The following is a 19,173-nucleotide window of genomic DNA, read 5'->3' as shown; positions in this document are numbered from 1 at the left end:
GGAAGTCTGAATTCCAAAACCTATTAGTCACAAGGATTTCAAATAATAAATAAGGAAGCTGAACCAATAATCTTCAGAAACTCTATCATTCCTAGATAAAATTTAAATATATATATATATATATTTTCTCAGTCCTTTGTGTCAAAGAAAATCCTTAAATAAAATCACTTTAAAATGTAGCTAAGTGTCCTGTAATGACTGAGGCCTTATCACTCACCATTTGCTGGGTAGCCAGGGGTGAGAGGGTCCCCTGCACCATTAAGATTTAAGATATTTCCACGCTGGACACCACCTCCAGGAAGATTCCAACCATCTGGATAGGACTGTACACCAGGAGCAAAATAGTCTGCGGGGTCTGAGTACAGAATGACGGCTTTGGCCCCTGCCAGCTGGGCGTTTTTAACCTAGGAAATAGAGTGTACTTCTCTTATGTTAATTGGTTGCCCCGGATTTGGTAGTAACAATTTTCAAAACTACTCGTAAATGAGTAACTGAGCTTTATGTTCAAGCCTTTCTCATTAGGCTTACAACAAAGAACTTATTCAGAGAAGTAGTTTTTTCTTTTTTCTACTTCAGGTTCTAAAAATGGATCAGTTCTCAGAACAGATTTGGAAAATATCCAGATACTAGTAGTGAGTACTTGGTGTTTCCTTTTGATGCTCTGGAAGTATATAGAGCAAGTAGACTCCTCGGGCAGATTCCTCCTAGTTCTATAGTTGAAGTGAATATTTTTAAATTTATTTTCCAAAAAAATTTTTTAAAAATTAAAAAGTCAAGTGACATTAATTTAAAACTACTATGTGAATTTTATTTTCTCTTAATATCTATAATAACAATGTATATTAAATTTATTTCAGTAAATATTTTTAGATGTAATATTTAAAACAAAAATACTGAAACAACAAATCTAGTATGCATTTCTAAGTAGGCCACAGGGGTAACTTGCAAATACAGAAAAATCTATTCGGCTCACCCTGGCCAAACACTGGCCAATTCCAGTGGCCCAGTTTAAAACCACTTCCCATAAGCTAGTAAGGATGTCCTCCCTGTAAGGTGGACATTTATAGAATGTAAGAGGATCATAGTCTTCAAAAGGTTGCAAGGAGATTTTAGATATATTGTATTATACCTTTTCATATTGGAGGAAAAGGAAAGAGATGATATTACCTTATTTCCTCTGAAAACTTTCCCATATCTGGCAATCACAATCTTTCCAGAGCAATTGATTTTCATGTCCCTCTCCAGTTTAAAGAAGTCTTCCGTTCGTGCATAGTTAACATATACTAGATCCCCCTGTTGAGATCAAGAATAATTTATTATGAAATATACAGGTTTCCTGCATGAGGGACATTCAATATCTTTGAAAAAGGAAAGAATCAAGAACATGCAAAAGGATCAGAAAAATATGAGCATTAAATAAGACACACAAGAAGTGAATTTCAGGTGAAGCTAATTTGGACTAGAGACATACAAATTAAATAATATTTGTTTTTATGTCTTTTTTCAGAACATATAAAAGTACTGCCCTGGAAAAGCACATATAAATATATACACTGCTGCATGCAGTCCAAGGATAAGGCACCCTAGCTAAAGGAGCCCTTGATGACAGCTTTACTCTCTTCAGAGTCGTGTTCACAAATAATAACATAATGGGTCTTCACAACTACCAGGAGGAAAATGGCTTGTGTCATTTGGGTTCAGTTATTAGCATAATTATGTGCAAGACATCTCTGAGTCTCAACATTCTGATTTGTAAAATAAACTGTTAGGTTAAATCAGTGATCTTCCAACCTTTTTTGTTTTATTTTGGTACTCTAGTCACAAAATTGACTTTGAAAAGCAATGTACCTATTCATATATTTAACATGGACATCTAAAATTTTTTCAAGTATCTGCAGAGAATGTTATAATATAATATAAACATTAATATTTTAGAAGCAACTTACATAATTTTCTATGTACCCAATGGAATTTAAATAAATATGCAGTTATTTACTATTCAACATCATCTACTTAAAAAAAGACATGGACATACTCTACTGTTAGGACTCCATCATTCCTTTTTCTTCTTGATCTTGTGTTTTGTGCCCCTTTCCCTTCAGCATTTCACTCTGAAGTAAACTGTATTTGCTGTGATTCCTCTTCAATGAAGACTATCTTGTTTCAGCTGCAGGGAAGATTCCCTGGCTGCAGAGAACCTTCAGCTGTCAAACCTTCAGGGACTGCCTCAGCTGCAGATGGCCACATTGTGAGATCATGTTGCTTTTGGGGTTGTTACACATTCAGTGGATTATTGGTGTAAGCACATACTTGAATACCTCTGTCTAATCAAAGATAATTCCAAAGGGGTTTTCTGGAGCTCTGCATAGGGTTAGTCAAGACTGCCCTTGAGCTAGCACTGCAGTGTGATTCTCCCTCTGCCTAATCCAGCTTCTCCTTCTGTCCTGCCACAGGCATTGGTTTCACAAGAATACTCTTTACTTGTCATCTAGTACATTAGATTTAGTTTCAAAATCTAGTCTCTTGAACTTAAATATACTTGAAATTCTCTTATTAATTACTGTCAAATTTCCTTGAACATGTATAGTGTATAAAATCAATTTAAAAATGTTTCCTGGGACAGACTGTGTTAAGAAAATTCTTCAGGGATAATTTTTACTATAATCATTATTAATGTCAAAGTGATTCTAACAACATCATCATAAATATTTCTAAGTAGTACAAGTACACAAGATTTAAATAGAATGCAAATAATGATATGACAAAGGTTTATCTTAAAAATCTATGGGTGAATTAGTTATTGCTAGAATGAGACAGAGATCAACAACGTTCTATTCACATTTCCTATGTCCACATATAAGTTCTGAGAAACCTTGGATAAGAAAGTAAACAGTTTTTTTACAGAACTGTCACTACATAATTCAAACTTCATCCATGGTACAATCCCAAAACCAAATGTTGATTTATCATACAATTTACTTTTAATGATATCAGCTAGAAATTGAATTGGATTCACCTTTATTTTGTTAGATCTGCAAACCATTTAATTTGCAAAATAATCTATTACCTAATTGTTAGAATTGTTTGCTATCTCAACACAGAAAGTAACACTTCTAATTGTCAATTTCTTTGTAGCCCCAGCGAGTCTTACAATGCAGAGAAATACTTCATTTATGTTTTTTGAGGATATGGGTAGAGGATGTATTTCATTTGTAATACAAGAGAAAAATGATTATAAATAGGAAGGTAGGGCCAGAGTAGCAACAGGACCTCACCACATAGGCTAGTACTCAATTTCACATAGAAGTACCCTGGGCAATTGCTGATCTGAAAATAGATTTCCTTAAAACAAACACATACCTACACCTGAAAAGCTTTCGCACACCCCAGTTTAAAGACACTGTCCCAAATGATTTCCTACATCCTATAATTTTATGGTGTTTCTAATTTTCCTTTTTCACTACATTTATCATAGCATATACATAATCAATTTATATCAAATACTAAAATAGTTGCTTCCCAGCTGATTGTTAAGAATTAGTTGACAGATTTGTTGAAGAAATTATTACGTGCCACGGTACAGCAATCTCTGCCCTTGAAGCAACTTACAAAAGTGTGGATGGAAGAAGATAAAAAGACAATAAACATTAAATTTAATATCTAAACAAATTATATGACATATTAAAAGGTGATAAATGCTATAGAAAAATTTAAAAGTTAGAGTAGTCAAACAGTGAATTAGTACTCATATAGGTGCAATTTTAAACAAAATGGGAAAAAGCTCATTGAAAAGATGACATGAAAATCTTTGCTTTTATAAGAGGAATTCTTTAAGTTATTATATTTCTTCCTAAAACCAATAAAATATGTATGCATTTCTAAAGACAGCAGTATATGTCAGGCTTATAATTGTTAAAAGAGTTTTCTAGAGTATGCTCTTATTCTATTTCAACTGTGGCTAAAAAGCCATTAAACCATTTTATTTTAGGAAAAAGAAAAACAGTGTTAATTATTCTACTTGAAATTTATCCTTAACACCACCAACTTTGGGGAGACTGTTCCTTTAAATATCACTCAATGGTGGAAATTTGTTGATAAATTGCTGATCTTTCCATAACAAATTATTATGAAGAAGATATTAGAGAAAACATTAGTTTGAAAGTGACAGTAAACTTTGAAAATGAAAACAAGTCTGATAGATATTCCCTCCCAGCCTTTCTCAAATGGGGGCTGTCACTGTTGGTTAGAAAAAAGCCTTGTTTTCAAACAATGACCTTCTTATAATTTACACTGTAGCATTGTTCTGTGCCTGTGAATAAATGCAATCTTGCACTGTTGGATTCAGGTTTTCCCTGTTTCCTCTGAGTATCCATCTCCCCACCCTTGTTTGTGGAGCAGAATTGAGAGGCAAAGTGTGGTTCTGGAGCGTTCAGTGACAGCATCACCTAGGACCAAGACAAATCAGGCTCCAACCCAGATTTATTCAAACCCAGGGTGGGAACAGAATCTTTGTCACAAACTGTTATGACACGCACTGAAGTTTGAGAGCCACTGGATTATGTTTTAGGTTACAATACTTTATGGACATGTCAAATTTCAAATAGACTAAAGCAGAAACTAGATGATTAAAATATACATTCAAAGATGACAACAGTGAAATCTTATACACGTATACATATAGACACAATTTAAAAGTGAATTAAGACTCTTCTGACTGGGTTACATATGATCCAGCAAAGTGCAAAAGCCAGCAAGCACATCTGATAGTTTAATTTAATTGTAAAATATGTCTCTAAACAGAATAACAGACTCCATTTATCCTGCTGTTAATCTAGAAGAATTTAAGCATGCCTGAAAGAAATAAGTGATAATAATTTTTATGACAATTTCTTATGAGTAGAATAATCATGTCAAAGTTCAAAAATTGTTTGGTGGATTTTCAGTGCTTATATGATAAATCTATGAATAAATCTGTGAATAATTAAGTTATTCTGGTATAAATTGATCTGGCATAATATCCTACTTACAGTGTCCTGCCTTCCCATACAAATCATAATCTGTTTCTTCTACATAATCTTTTTACTGTTAAATACATTTCACAGTGTTCTTTAACTATCTGATAAGATTTTAGAAGTATACTTATTTCATAGTTATTTCAAATTAAGTTTCTTCATTATGTATTCTGCTATCATATGTAATTTTTCCTTATATATTTAACTCTCATCTGGTAAAATTATTTTTAAATGAAGATTTATTAGTTCAGATTTTTGTATATTTTGGTTTTGCAGATATATCATTATAAATAATGGAGGTAATTAATTTAAAAAGGCCTGAAGCACAAAAATATGTGGAGAATAATTTGACAGTATCAAAAATGAGGATTTCTTTTCAACCAGGTACAACATAGATAAAATAACAAAGAGCCAAAAAATTAGAAGATATATGCAATATCTAAAATCAATATGGGATGAATAATTAAAATATTCAAGAAACCCACAAAAATAAAAAGCTCAGAAATTCAACATAAAAATATATAACAATGCTTTCAAAAGTGAAAAAAGATTAGTTAATAAATATGTATGTTTAGAGAAGAGCAATCTCATTTGTAATCAAAGAAATGTTAACTAAAACTTTAACAAAATTGAACAGTTATATGGGCAAAATTGAGATGTTAAAGTTTATACATCCATTTTAGAAAAGAGAAACATTCATACACTGTGAGTGAGGATATAAAGTGCTTAGGATAGACCTGGAAAAATTAATTATTTCCTACAACCCAGAAATCTGGGTGTAATATTCTCCTCATAATATCCTGTCTTCCCATCTGGAAGCACAATCTGTTTTCTCTACATAACGGTTTCATTTTTCAATAAATTTCACAGTGTTTTGTTTTTTTTTTGAGGGGGGGCAGGGGATTGAACTCAGGGTCACTCAACCACTAAGCCACATCCCCAGCCTTATTTAGTATTTTATTTAGAGACAGGGTCTCATTGAGTTGCATAGCAACTCGCTTTTGCTGAGGTTAGCTTTGAACTCACCATCTTCCTGCCTCAGCCTCCTGAGCCACTGGGATTACAGGCCAGTGCCACCTCACCTGGCTTCACAGTTTTCTTGTTATTGTGCACAAAGAAACTCTCATAGGCCTGAATCTAGACATGTTCGAGACCATTCACTGTGACAATGTTTGGGATAAAGGGAGTTTAGAGACAAATTATATATTTGTCATTATAGAATGAGTGTCACTTCTGGTGCCCACATAAGATAAAATAATATGTAACAGTGAAAATCTTTTAACTACTCTGACATAAGGCAAAAACAAATTTTGAAAAACCTTTTGAAAGTAGAAACAAATCAAATAAGTCCTAAAGTATAATGTGATTTATGTAAATTGCAAATACCTCCAACACATACAAAGCCATGTAGTTCCAAAAACACACACATAACTAAGGACACAAATATATTAGAGTGGAGAAGAAGAATGGGATTGAGAATAAGATTTGAAGTGAAAACAAATTAAAATAAATAAAGGATCTGCACATGTATTCACAATAATAGAGTGGTTTAACCTGGAGAATAAATCTAAGCAACTGCAACAAACCTAAGATCTAAAATATACTGTATTTTCATTGCCAACTGTTTTATCCCCTATTTCTATCTCCTGTCAATTATGAAGTAATTTCAGTGATTGAAAGCATCTTTATTATGGCTCAATTTTACATAGAATTTTTTTAATAATCTAACATTAAATATAATGTTAATTATGTCATTAAGCATAATGTTCATTTGAAATAAATCTCATCTAACTAATAGAAAATGTTCTGTTTTGTGAAGTTTTAAAATTGAAAATAAATTGTCAAATCAAAGTCATTTGAAAATCATATAAATAATATTTTTTAAATAATAAAAATATGACATTGCCTGACATTAAATCATCCTTACATCTTTTTGACAGTGTCTTGTTGTTTTCCAGACTGGTCTTGAACCCCTGGGCCCAAGAGACCCTCCTGTCTCAACCTTCCATGAAGCTGGGAATACAAGCATATGCTTCTGAACCTGACATATCCTTATGTTTTTGTTGCAAATCCTAACTGATTGGTAAAGATTTTACAATATCAGTTCAATTCTAAGTGCAAACATTTTAGTTAGGACATTTCCAATGACAGTCAAACCTTTACCTTTTTATTGAGTGATAACACAATATACCTAACTGCCAATGAGGAAGTTGTAAAATTTGTCCCAAGTACCACAAACTTGAAACATCCAAAATTAAATTTACTTAATGTTAAACATTATATTAGGAGACGGAACATTTTGAGTTACTAATAAATTATTTTGAATCTTTTCCAGTTTAGCTTTCTCATTGCTATGGTTTGAATGTCTCCTCCCAAATTCAGGTGTTGAAACTTAATAGCAAAGATAAAAGGATTCAAAGGTGAAACCTTTAAGAAATGACTGATCCATGAGATTCTCCCTCATGAATGGGGTTAAGGCCCTTGTATAAGAGGCTGCAGGAAGCATTTGGCTTGCTTGCCCTTCTGTCTTCAGCCATATGAGGCCACTTGTTCCTTCACTCTGGAGGACACAGCAACCAGGTGCCATCTTGGAAGCAGAGAGCAGCCTTCACCAGAAAACCAAATGTCCTGTCACCTTGGTCTGGGATTTTACAGCCTCCACAGAACTATAAGAAAATAAACTCTTCTTCTTTATACATAACCCAGTTTGTGGTATTATGTTAGAGAAGTACAAACTAAGACATTCACCAAAATCTGTGCAAGAATCTGGAGACTTAAATTATAAAAATTCAAATGATACTGATGCTCAGTCTATTAAGTAAACTTCATATGATTTTTTAAGAATGGGTATTCATATTCTGAATTTGGAAATGATAACAATATCTTTATTCAAAATTTTTTAAAATTAATCAATATTATACAGTTTTAGTAATGTATGATAGGCATGCAACAGAAATTACTGGAACAACAATTTGGAACAATAAAATGAACAAACTAATATTAAAACATGAATCTCACAGGCTCTATCTTTAGTGAAAATATCCAGACACAAAAATTACATGTCATATAATTCCATTTATATGAATTAATAAAATAGGCAAAATTAATGTACAACAGTGAAAAAAATCAGAAGAATGATTCACTCAGTGCTGTGTGGAGTTGATTAAGAAGGAATACAAAGGGACTTTCTGAAGTAATGGTAATACTCTATACACTGAAGAAGTCTGGATTACACAGGTGAATGTATTTGTCAAAAGTCAATAAATGTGTTTTGTGCATCTCATTGTAACACATTTTATCTTAAAAAAGCACCATGAACAAAAAAATCAGCACCTTTTTTTTTCTCTCCTGAGGAGCTCTAGTTTCTCAAATGTGGAAAAGGGTTAATTTGAATTATATCAAAAATCCTCTTATTACCCTTTAAATATTGCCTGCATGTCTGAGGTGACAGGAGGCTTCTTTTTGTCATTTGTATTTTATTCCATCACATTTTACCTCTGGCATTCCTTGTGGAGAAAAGGCACTGAAAGGTGGCACAACATCTGAAATATTTTCATATCCAGGAGGAGGTGGTTCAAAGAACGATGTATTGAAAATCTGGAGACACAAACACAAAAGCAAATCAGCTGAAGTCTAATTCCTACATTCTAGCAAGGGGAATTGCTTACTATCTTAATTATCTCTGGCGGTTGAGGGGTAACTAATCCTTCAGCATTGTGAAAATACATATCAGATGCTCAGCAATGTGCTAGAAGGTGTGAGGAACACATGAAATAAATCAATTCAGACCTTGTCCTCAACATCCATTTAGGGGGACAAATCTAAAAAAATGCTTTATCCCCCTAAATTAGCAATAGTTTTTTTTTTAAGTGGCATTGCATCGCAGTCTGACTTAAATAAAAGCCTAAAAATATAGTTGCTTCACAGAAGGCTAATAGTCTATTAACCTCTTGTGATTGAGAGAAGTCATAAGAACCAGCTTTTGATTTAGGAGGAAAAAAAAAAGTTTCCACAGATAAAAATGTTAAATTTTAGTGCCCAAGTACAAAAATAGTAATGTATAGTAATAGTAGGCACTTGTAATAATAGTGCTAAGATAATTAGAAAAAAAATAAGTATTAAATTTTAATTTACTTTAATGAGCTTATACATAATTGAGGATTATACCCAATAGTATCTGGATACAAGGAACAATATTCACACCAAAAAGAATGAAAACTGTGAAACAAAACATCTAAGTCTTTCTACATGTTACTATTGAATTGAGAAAGAAAAGCAGTAATACTCAGAAGTCACCCCCCAACAACAACAACAACAACAAAAGATATGAAAACAGTAATCTTGAATGAGTGCTCAAATCCGTGCTGTAGTGTGAAGGCTGAAGGCTCCCTTAACGCAGATGTGTTGTTAACAGTTTGTTCTCCAGAGTGGCACTTAAGGGAGGAGGAGTAATCTTTAGGAGATAGTGAGCTGATCTTAGGTCATTGAAGATATGCCTTTGAAGGGGTTATGGGGTAGTCTCCAAAGAAGAATGTTATTTAGGGTTAGCAATAAATTAGAAATATATCTGTTCTACAGAAAGTGATGGCTTAGTGTAGAGTGGAAAGAAAGCCACCAGAGAATTCATAGCCGTGCAATTTCCCATTCATAATCCATATGGTACAAAATACCTTAAACTAAAAAATAATATTTTAAAGTAGTACCAGATTTATGGCGTCCCCTGGAACTTGGCAGCAACTATCAGGAAGACTTAGCCTTAAATTTAAGATTTAAGAAAGTTCCACAAAGTTGTGAGAAAGAACTCAGAGTCCCCCCAAATCACTAAACACACAAAAATAGTTAGAAAAGAGCCAACAGAAAGAACAAAGTAAAATCACATCTGCAAAGACTACTTTTCTTGTTTTATTGTACACATGTTGGTTAAAAGTTAGATGAAAAAAAATTAAAAATGATTTGTAGGTTAAAAAACATACAAATCTGGAGAAAATTAATGAGTTTAAGAGACAGATCTGAAGGAATGGCCCAGCATACAACACAGAATCTTAGAAACGAAAAGTATAGGAGAAATATTAAGAAAACTAAAGAATAAAATGAGAATGATTGGGACACACACAGTTCTAAAAGAAGAAAACAGAAAGAATGTGAAAGAAATATATTTGAATATTTAATAACTAAGAATATTACAAAGCTAATAAAAATTATGAACTCTCAGATTTAGGAGTTTCAAAATAGTTTGATCAAAATAAATAAGAAAATAATCTACATTCAACTTGTCATGGTAAAGCCTTAATACTAGGGACTAGGGTTGTGTCTCAGTGGTAGAGCATTTGCCTAGCACATGTGAGGCACTGGGTTTGATCGTCAGTACCACATAATAAATAAAATATTTAAAAAAAAAACTCAATACTAGAATACTGAGTATTTAACATTTCTCCTTTCATTGATAGAGAAAGCAGACAGAATAAGGATGCAATTAAGGAAAAGGGTATTTCAGTCAGGTAATGAACAAATGCAAGTCAAAAAGCAGATATAAAATATTAAATCCCAAAACCAACACACACACACACACACACACACACACACATTTAAAAAGAATGAAATATTTATAAAAGTTTACCATATATTAGTCTCTAAGGAAACTTCAACCACTGTCAAAGGATTATCATCCTACAAATCACTTTATCTTATCACAGTATATTTAATCTAAGAATCAGATCAAACTAGACAGTAAGAACAATCTTAAAATTCAGAATTTTAAAAATTCTAAGTAATTCCAGAGTGGAACAATCATAGAAATTAAGAAAACTATTTGATGGTAAGATAACTAAAGTATTCTTTTTGAAAAGTTGTGAGACTCAGTTGAAGTGACACTTAGAGGGAAATTTGTAGCCTTAAAACTCATATTAAAAATAAGGCCAAATGCCAACAAGGTAAGCTACAAAGATTAGCCATGTAAACAAAACAAAGAAAGAAGAGGCAATTATAAAGTAAGAATGGAACTAATAAAACATAAAACAAAGACACACAAGAAAAGTTTCCCAAAGCCAAAAGATGTCTCTCTCAAGATCAATAAGAAAAAATAGCAAAAGCATAAAAAAATAATGTTTGGTATGGAAAAAAGCTTATCTACAGCTGCTAGGCAGATTTATCTATTTGTTTGTTTGTTTACTTATTTTGGGCAGTATTGGGAATTGAACCCAAGGCCTTGTGCATGCTAGGAAAGTGTTCTACCACTGAGTTCTATCCCCAGCCCAACTACACAAATTATTAAAAGGTAAGAAAATATTAAGAAAAATGATGACCATAAATTTGAAAACTTAGATGAAATGGAAAAGGCAGCTTTAAAAAACTTAATAAATGAGCTGAGTGTGGTGGCACACTCAGAGGTATTGGAGGCTGAAACAGGAGGATCACAGATTCAAAGCCAGTTTCAGCAAAATCAAAATGCTAAGCAACTCAGTGAGACTCTGTCCCTAAATAAAATACAAAATAGAGCTGAGGATGTGGCTTAGTGGTCAATTGCCCCTGAGTTCAAAATAAAGTGCCAAGGCCAACTAGTTCTCCATAAAAGGTTAAAGAAAAAGATCATTTAAATATAACAAACACAATCTTTCTCAGAGACTACTATAAACAACTCATGTTATAAAACAAGTATAATCTAGAGATTACAGCCTAAGAAGTAACTTGCAAAAAAAAAAAAAAAAAAGACTAGACATGTTAGGAATATAAGTTGAATATATATGAACATATGAATTTAAACTCCTAGTACCAGTTCCAGAAATGTAAGGTTAGATTAACATTAGAGTATCACTTAATATTATCATTAGCTCAAGAAAGATAAATATCATGCTCATCTCAAAAAAAAATTGTGTTGATACAATTCAACACATTCACAACAAGAAGTCTTAGCAACCTGTACAGGAAGCAAGTTAACCTCATAAGAGTATAGCAGCTATCAAAATTAATGGTGGAACTTTAAAGTCATTCCCTTCAAGACTGGAAGAAATTCAAGGCTACCAGATATCATCACTTCTTTCAATATCATACTCTCATCACTGCCAGTGCAGTATATCCAGGATAGAGGCGCTGGGAGTGAGTCCGGATAATACTGAGACTGATGGGACCTCAAATGATACCAAATCAACCACTGTGCTAAAATCCCTACACTTTTCAAATTTCCCATATTGTTTTCTGTGATTTGCATAGGGTACAAACTTATCTGTGTCACTGTAAGTCTGTAAAAGAAACTGTAAGTTTGTAAAAGAAACTTGCTAAGGTGCAATAAAAATACATATAGAAGCAAAGCCATATCAGTGAGTCTTCCTGGCAAGGGAGCATTCAAGCTTGCCTCAATTAATTTTTGGAAATCTTCAATATTATGTCACAGTGTGCAGCACTAAATTTCACAGCAACCTCATGAGTTATTCTAACAATAAAGAAAATAATTTTAAGATCAAGGAAATTACTTACTTGATTGAATTTATTAAAAGTAGAATATATATCAGCCTTAGAACATTAGTCACTTTCTGAAATTCACTAGTAGCTTCATATTATGTGTTCTGAGTATAATTTAAACAATTTTGGATTATAAATTTCTATTTACTTTTTGTGACATAAAAAGGCAATGTGCAGTTCAATGTCTGTGGTATGTTATCTATGCATAAACAAAGTGAAACAAAGTACTTATGTAGAGTAAGAACACTGGGTTTCTACTAGGATCTAGAAACTACTAATTATATCTGTTGCCTGTGGGCAGGAAACTTGTCTGTGTTATACAAGAATAGAAGAAATCATATCTTACCACACAGCTCAGCTGTGAATAGTTTGCCACATATAACAAACTACACTAGGAGATAAGAAAGAACATTGGTAACAGAGTAAGGGGATGGCATATAGCTGAATTGACACAATTTCTATAGATAATGCCAGAATTTGAAACAAATTTATACAAATGGAGGTGAATGTCAAAAGAATCAGTGGGTAGTTGAATAGTGATTGCCCTGAAAATGGTAAAATGCAGAGGAAGTACAGTATCCCATAGGACCATGTGATGAAATGCTTGTGTAACTTGTAAAAAAATTAAAATGAATCAATGATATAACTTGGAATAAATAAGATGCTTTAGGTCGCTAGCACCATTCAGTAAAGTCTCCAAAATAAAACTTTTATATGATTCCGTGTGTGTGTGTGTGTGTGTGTGTGTGTGTGTGTGTGTGTTTTGCTGTGGATTGAACCCATGGCCTTGTGCAGGTGAGACAAGCACTCTACCAACTGAGCTATATCCTCAGCCCATGATTCATTTTTATTTCATGTGATAGGCTTTAGTAACTTTATAAATGTATGTAATAATAAAAAAAAATAATGAAATAATAAAAACAATGAACCACCCAAAATTGGTAAGTGAAGGAAAGACAAAAGAAAAACATTAAGAGTCTGCTATTTTCCGTTTTATATACTAACAATCCCCAAATTTGATATATTAAGACAGTCTTATATATATGTGCATTTTTAACATTGTCAATATTTTATTATGTCATTAAATAATTTTCCTTTAAAAGCAAGTTTAAAGGAAAATCAAGTTCATAATTGATTATATAGATATGCCAGCACTTATTCTGTAGATATCATGAAAATCTATGATATATATTATCATTCCCCATACTTTAAAAATACTTTTAAATTTTAAAAAGTTTAATAACATTTCTCCAAATTTAAATTGTTCACTACTAAAGCTTAAAATAGTTAATATGGAAAATAATATTAGGAAATTATATTAGGAAATTTAGCATGGGATTCTATCAGTGACTGAATAAAACAATATATTAATCCTTTATCAAGAAAAGACTGATAACATTTTCAATGAGAGGAGTTCAATGACATATTTTGAAAAAAAAATTAATATTAAAATTACATGACATTTTCAGTGCACTTATCAAGCTGGATATATTTGAAGCAATATGTAACTTAGAATACCCAGTAACAAAAGGATTGAAGGAAGCTTTCCAGACTGAAAGAGACAATTTTAGATATGATAGTCCTAAAACTAAGATGTGGTAAATAAGGGTAGATATTTGAGTTATATTTTATGAGCTTTCTTATTGAAACAAATTACAATAGGAATTGTGTTGATTATGTGTGTTTTCTTCTCTTCCTCCTGTATATGCCTGAATTTGCAAACAATGTTACATATTCTTTAGAGTAGATAACATCCTGTAGAACTTGCCTCATCATTTTCCCCTCCAAATGCCCCACACAAGTTGTCAGAGATTTGAACACATGGTCCTTTCAGACATAAAAATTCATTGCCTCTTAGCCTTTTGAATAAAATCAAGTGGAAACATGATCATTACAAACCAATAAAACCTGCTAGTGAAAACAGCACACTGGTCAATGATATTTTAGCAACTCCACATCTATGCAGTGCATTCATAATTTAAACCTATCAAAAGTGTATCTATTTTAGTTTCTTGGAATTTTATCAGTATATAATATTTGACATTGGTGTACAATACTAAAATACAAAAAGTAAAGACAGTAACTATCATAAATCACTAATTTATCAGAATCTTTCCAACATCACATTAAACTCAAACATCATAACAGAGTAGTTGACACTATAATGAGTTATCAAAGATATTATTCACAAACTTCAATAATATTGATTTCTATCAAAATTTGAAGAAGGGAGAGCATATTGTTTCATAGAAGGTATTTGAAAACAATAGACTGGGATGGATGTTTCTTTTATTCCCTTTTTGTTTTTTTACCTCATTTCCATCTTCATCAATTATTGAGATGTAGTTTGGATGAGTCTTATTTGGATAGGACAACAGGACATCATAATGGGCTAACTCAACAGAATCCAGGCCAAATTCTTTCCACTGGGATTGAATTTGCTTTGCAAGCACAAAGTTTTGTTCTGTTCCTGCTAAATGCGGTATCCGTGTAAAATTACTGGTGAACAAAAATTGAAAGTGGTTAGAAATTAATGTTTAATGAGCCTTTATCCCAAATCAACATGATTATAGTTGAATAATTGCAAGAGGCCAAGGAGAGTTTTCTGCACAGTAAAGAAGTTTGAACTCCAAGTTCTCTCATTAAAGAGGCTCTTCCAAAAACCTTCCAAGCCCCTTAGCAATTTTTTATCCACAGTTTTGATTCTGTTGCAATTAATATAGACATTTATGTGTTTGTTATGACTATGCATATCTATCTATGTATGTAAAGTTATGGTCTTTTTATATAAAATTACATCCTGTATTCACTAGAAAATACTTCAATCACTAGAGGTATTTCAGATATTTTTTTGGATATATGCACTAAGTTATTTGTAAAAAATAAATGAATAAATAAATATGCAAGGAGAATTTATGCTCTGACAAAAACTAGCTATTCTAATCAATTATATATTAATTGTTTTATTTTAGTTGCTTTTTTTTATTTTGAGTTGCTTTGTAAATACTTTTAAAAATTACTCATTTTCTCTTTTGCTCTATGCTATCTCAGGAAGCATGGAACTAATATTCAAAATATGCCAAACATACTCTCCAATTTCATTCTCATCACAGCAATATTATTATCTCCATGTTATAGGGGTAGAAATGAAGAAGGCTCGGGAAGATTAAGTATTCACTTAAACCTATTTTAGTATTAGCCAGAAAAGATGCAATTCAAACTCAATTCTGTTCAGCTCCCAAGCCTGTTTTTTACTAAAAAATACTATCTTTCTCTGAAGCATGAGTCAGCAAACTAATTTCCTCAGGCTAAATCTAGCCTACTGCTGTTTTTTGTATAGTCCACAGACCAAGAATGGTTTTTAAATACCAATAGGTGAATAAAACAGAATAATTTTGTTCAAATACCACTGCCTATAAATAATATTTTATCATAACTTACATGCTTATTTTTAATATATTTTCCATGGCTTCTTTGTTGCTGCAATAGCAAAGCTGAGTAGTTATGACAAAGATGTGTTGGCCCACAAAGGCTGATCACTTTACAGAAAAAGTTCACTGACTCCTATTCTGAAGCCTCTGTAATAAAGTTTAGCTAAGAGTATAATCCTCCCCACATGAAATGAGATGCAAGATCTGCAGCAAACAGAAAACATTGATTTAAAAAAAAAAAAGCCTGTGTATGAAATATCAAAACTTCTTAACAGAATAATACCCAATTATCTATTTATACAATTTTTAAGTATATGCTTACTATAGGAACTTTTTGATGTTTTCAGCTTTCAATTCATCCAAAAATGCTTTCTTCAGACCATTCTGTGGAACAATGTTTGCAGCTTCGTTGGAAGATTTTATATACCATCCTGTAAAATACATACAAATATAGGAATGAGATATAAGCTTATAGACAAGTCTTATTTTTCTTTTTGATTGTATCTGTCATGTGTAAAACACAAAATATCAATATTTCAAGATGTTAGCTGATATTTTCTGAAGTTTAATTTCCTTTGCCTACTTCCACTGAAAAAGCATCATGCAAATATTTAAAATTACAAAGCAACATGTTTTTATTTCAAATTTCAATAATAATATATTGTTGCTATTTTAAGAAATGTTTTATGAAAAATCAGCACTTGATTTAAATATGGCATTAGGGTTTCAACCAATGGACATAAACTGTATATATTAAAAATAAAGTCCAAATGTGGATCCACTGTCTTTCTCTGTAAAGATTCTCTCTCTAGTGACTTCTTGCCTGTTGACCTAGAATAAACATTTAATAATGTGTGTAGTGAATTAACTATTTCATATTTCAAGTACATAATTCATATTTCAAGTACATAAATTATTTCAAAAATGTTGAAAAGAACTCAAACTTTTTTAATTTGCTCTGGTTCTGAAATGAAAACAGAATGTGCTGCGATTTTGTTTCTAGTTGAAATAGGCTTGAGAAGTTGAAGGTCAGAAACCTACAGTGAAACACCAATTTACCCAACATTTCTGCAAGGCATGCAACGTATGCAGGAGGCCAGAAGCAATGCATACCCACATGGTGTAGAGCCCATTAGCCTCTGTGGTTGACTTAATCTAAGGGAGAGATGGAATCATGACAGGATTTATTTGGAAAGAGTATATTGATGTGTGATTAAAATTATTACAAACTCAACACCCACTCAGTTTTCATAATGTTCTCCAATTTTTGATCATATGTATACAAACACACATGCATATAAACAACACATTAAAATACATGATTGGACATGAATGATATATGGTTTTACCTGTTAATTAAATTAAAGGACTTTGATTAGAATGTGGGATCAGAGAAGGATACACTGAGGATGAGATATTTGATATTTGAGTTGGGATCTGAAAAATGAACATGATGAAAAGCTTAGAGGTCTGCAGACGGGAGAGGACAGCAGAGAATATTAAGGAAAACAAACACAATAAAAAACCTATTCTGTGCCAGCCACTGACACTGAATACAGGAATTGGGGTAAGGGCAGAACTAGAAAGAATGAGACGCCTTTAAGACAGATAGGATATTTGACTAGTATGTTGACCTTGCCAGTTCTTAACTCCTAGTTTTCTAGTTGAGAAAATGAAAACTTCATTTGAAATGTATAATTATTGAACATGTATCCTATTTAAGCCCCACAGCAACCCTAGGTGGTTACCAATCCCACATGTTAGTTTATGAACAGAGCATATGGCTCAAAAGTCTTTTGAAACTCCGGGGTCACACAGTGAACTAGCAGATGATAGCAAATTTGAATAAACTTAACTGGTTAAGTTTATTTGAATAAACTTAACGTGGACCAGTTAACGGTCTTCTAAATCCCAGCGAGGGGATCCAGAATTCAGAGTCAGGGCGGACTATCTGTTGATATCTTGGAGTAGTCCTGTTAGGATCATCTCCTTATAGAGGAGAAATGAAGAGCAAAAATAATCACAGTATGGTGCTAGGAACTTTGCATGCTATTTCGTTTACTATAATCTATAAATTGCAGGTATTATTCTCACCATAAAGTGAGAAACTGAGGTTGAAAGAGACTTGGTAATTTGTTCAAGGTCACTACGAAGTGGTAGAATCAAAATTAGAATTTAAAGTCTGAGTCTGCACGTACTGCTATGATTTTCATGTACAGTTGGATTAAGTCTGTAAATCAATACTGAGGAAACAATACAAAGATTGGTTCAAAGCGCTAGCAATAATTCACCCATTTCTTAAATGTGCCTCTGCTACTCTCTAGGACTTAAGACTGTGAAGACTCCTTTTGTAGTAATACCCCGAATTCTACCTTGCACCTGCAGCATTCCCAGGCACCGAACTAGTCGAAAACCCCAAACAGGTAGGAGCCGCTTCAGGCAAAGCTTGGATGACCACGTTACACAACCGTAAAAATAATGCTGCTTGTCCCCAAAAGTATTGAATCTTGCAGGGTGTTCAATTTCAGGTTCAACCCGTCTCCCCGTTCTATACCTTCCCCAAAACGTCTTTAGAAATTAACCCTATACAGCCCGCAGCAATGCTCTGCCAATCTCGAAGGAACCCTTCCGCCTATTGCCCTTTTCCAAACAGCCCGCCCCTAGGGAAGACGAGCGACAGGACCCCACTGGGCTGCCGGCTCGCGAATCTGGAAACCGCGGAACTGCGCGGGGAGGCTCTGGGTTTTTCTTAGCAAAAGCGCCCCTACCGAAGAGGAAGCCGAGGATAAAGAGGCCAGAGGCCAGCACCAGCGCCCCAGCGCAGAGCAAGCGCGGGCGGCGCCCGGGGCCTGCAGCTGAGTCGTTCTCGCGCAGGGGATTCCACATCTCCGCTGAGTGGGGCTAGACCTCCTGAGACTTGAGCCTCTGCCGCGGCAGCACTAGCCGGGTCCTAGCCCAGCAGCCCCGCCCCGCCCCGCCCCGCCACGGGGCAGCCTTCCTCCCCTAGTGCCTGGCCTATCAGTCACCCGCGGCTAGAATTCACTCCCAGCGCTGGGGTTCAGTTCCTCCCTAAAAGTATTGCTAGTCTACTCTGAACCAATCCGTGCGAGGAGTAGGCAAGGAAACCCGGCCTCTTTCGAGAGGCGCTTAAAAAAAGAAAGTTGCTCCTGGAAATTTGCGGCTCTTGCTGAGAAGGACGAATCTGCGAGAGGGGAGCGCTACTTTTCTCTCTCCGCTTCAGTGACTCAACAGAATGCTTCTCCGTTTGCCTAGGA

General features: G+C 33.6%; 1 protein-coding gene across 3 annotated transcripts in view; it reads right to left on the bottom strand.

The window, feature by feature from the left end:
- LOC113191694 (Putative N-acetylated-alpha-linked acidic dipeptidase) overlaps positions 1-18,784 on the bottom strand; it is a 46,472-nt gene extending 27,688 nt beyond the window's left edge. For all 3 annotated transcript variants that reach the window (XM_077797675.1, XM_077797676.1, XM_077797677.1), the window contains exons 1-6: positions 18,667-18,784; positions 16,221-16,329; positions 14,780-14,966; positions 8,508-8,609; positions 1,168-1,293; positions 218-404 (exon numbers count right to left, since the gene is read on the bottom strand). In XM_077797675.1, coding sequence (XP_077653801.1) covers positions 218-404; positions 1,168-1,293; positions 8,508-8,609; positions 14,780-14,966; positions 16,221-16,329; positions 18,667-18,784 — 829 coding nt within the window. The remainder of the gene's footprint in view (positions 1-217; positions 405-1,167; positions 1,294-8,507; positions 8,610-14,779; positions 14,967-16,220; positions 16,330-18,666) is intronic.
- Between the last annotated feature and the right edge of the window lie 389 nt (positions 18,785-19,173).

The sequence above is a fragment of the Urocitellus parryii genome, chromosome 4, assembly GCF_045843805.1.
Source record: "Urocitellus parryii isolate mUroPar1 chromosome 4, mUroPar1.hap1, whole genome shotgun sequence".
NCBI classification, from domain to species: Eukaryota; Metazoa; Chordata; class Mammalia; order Rodentia; family Sciuridae; genus Urocitellus; species Urocitellus parryii.
This window is presented reverse-complemented; position numbering and strand designations above follow the sequence as displayed.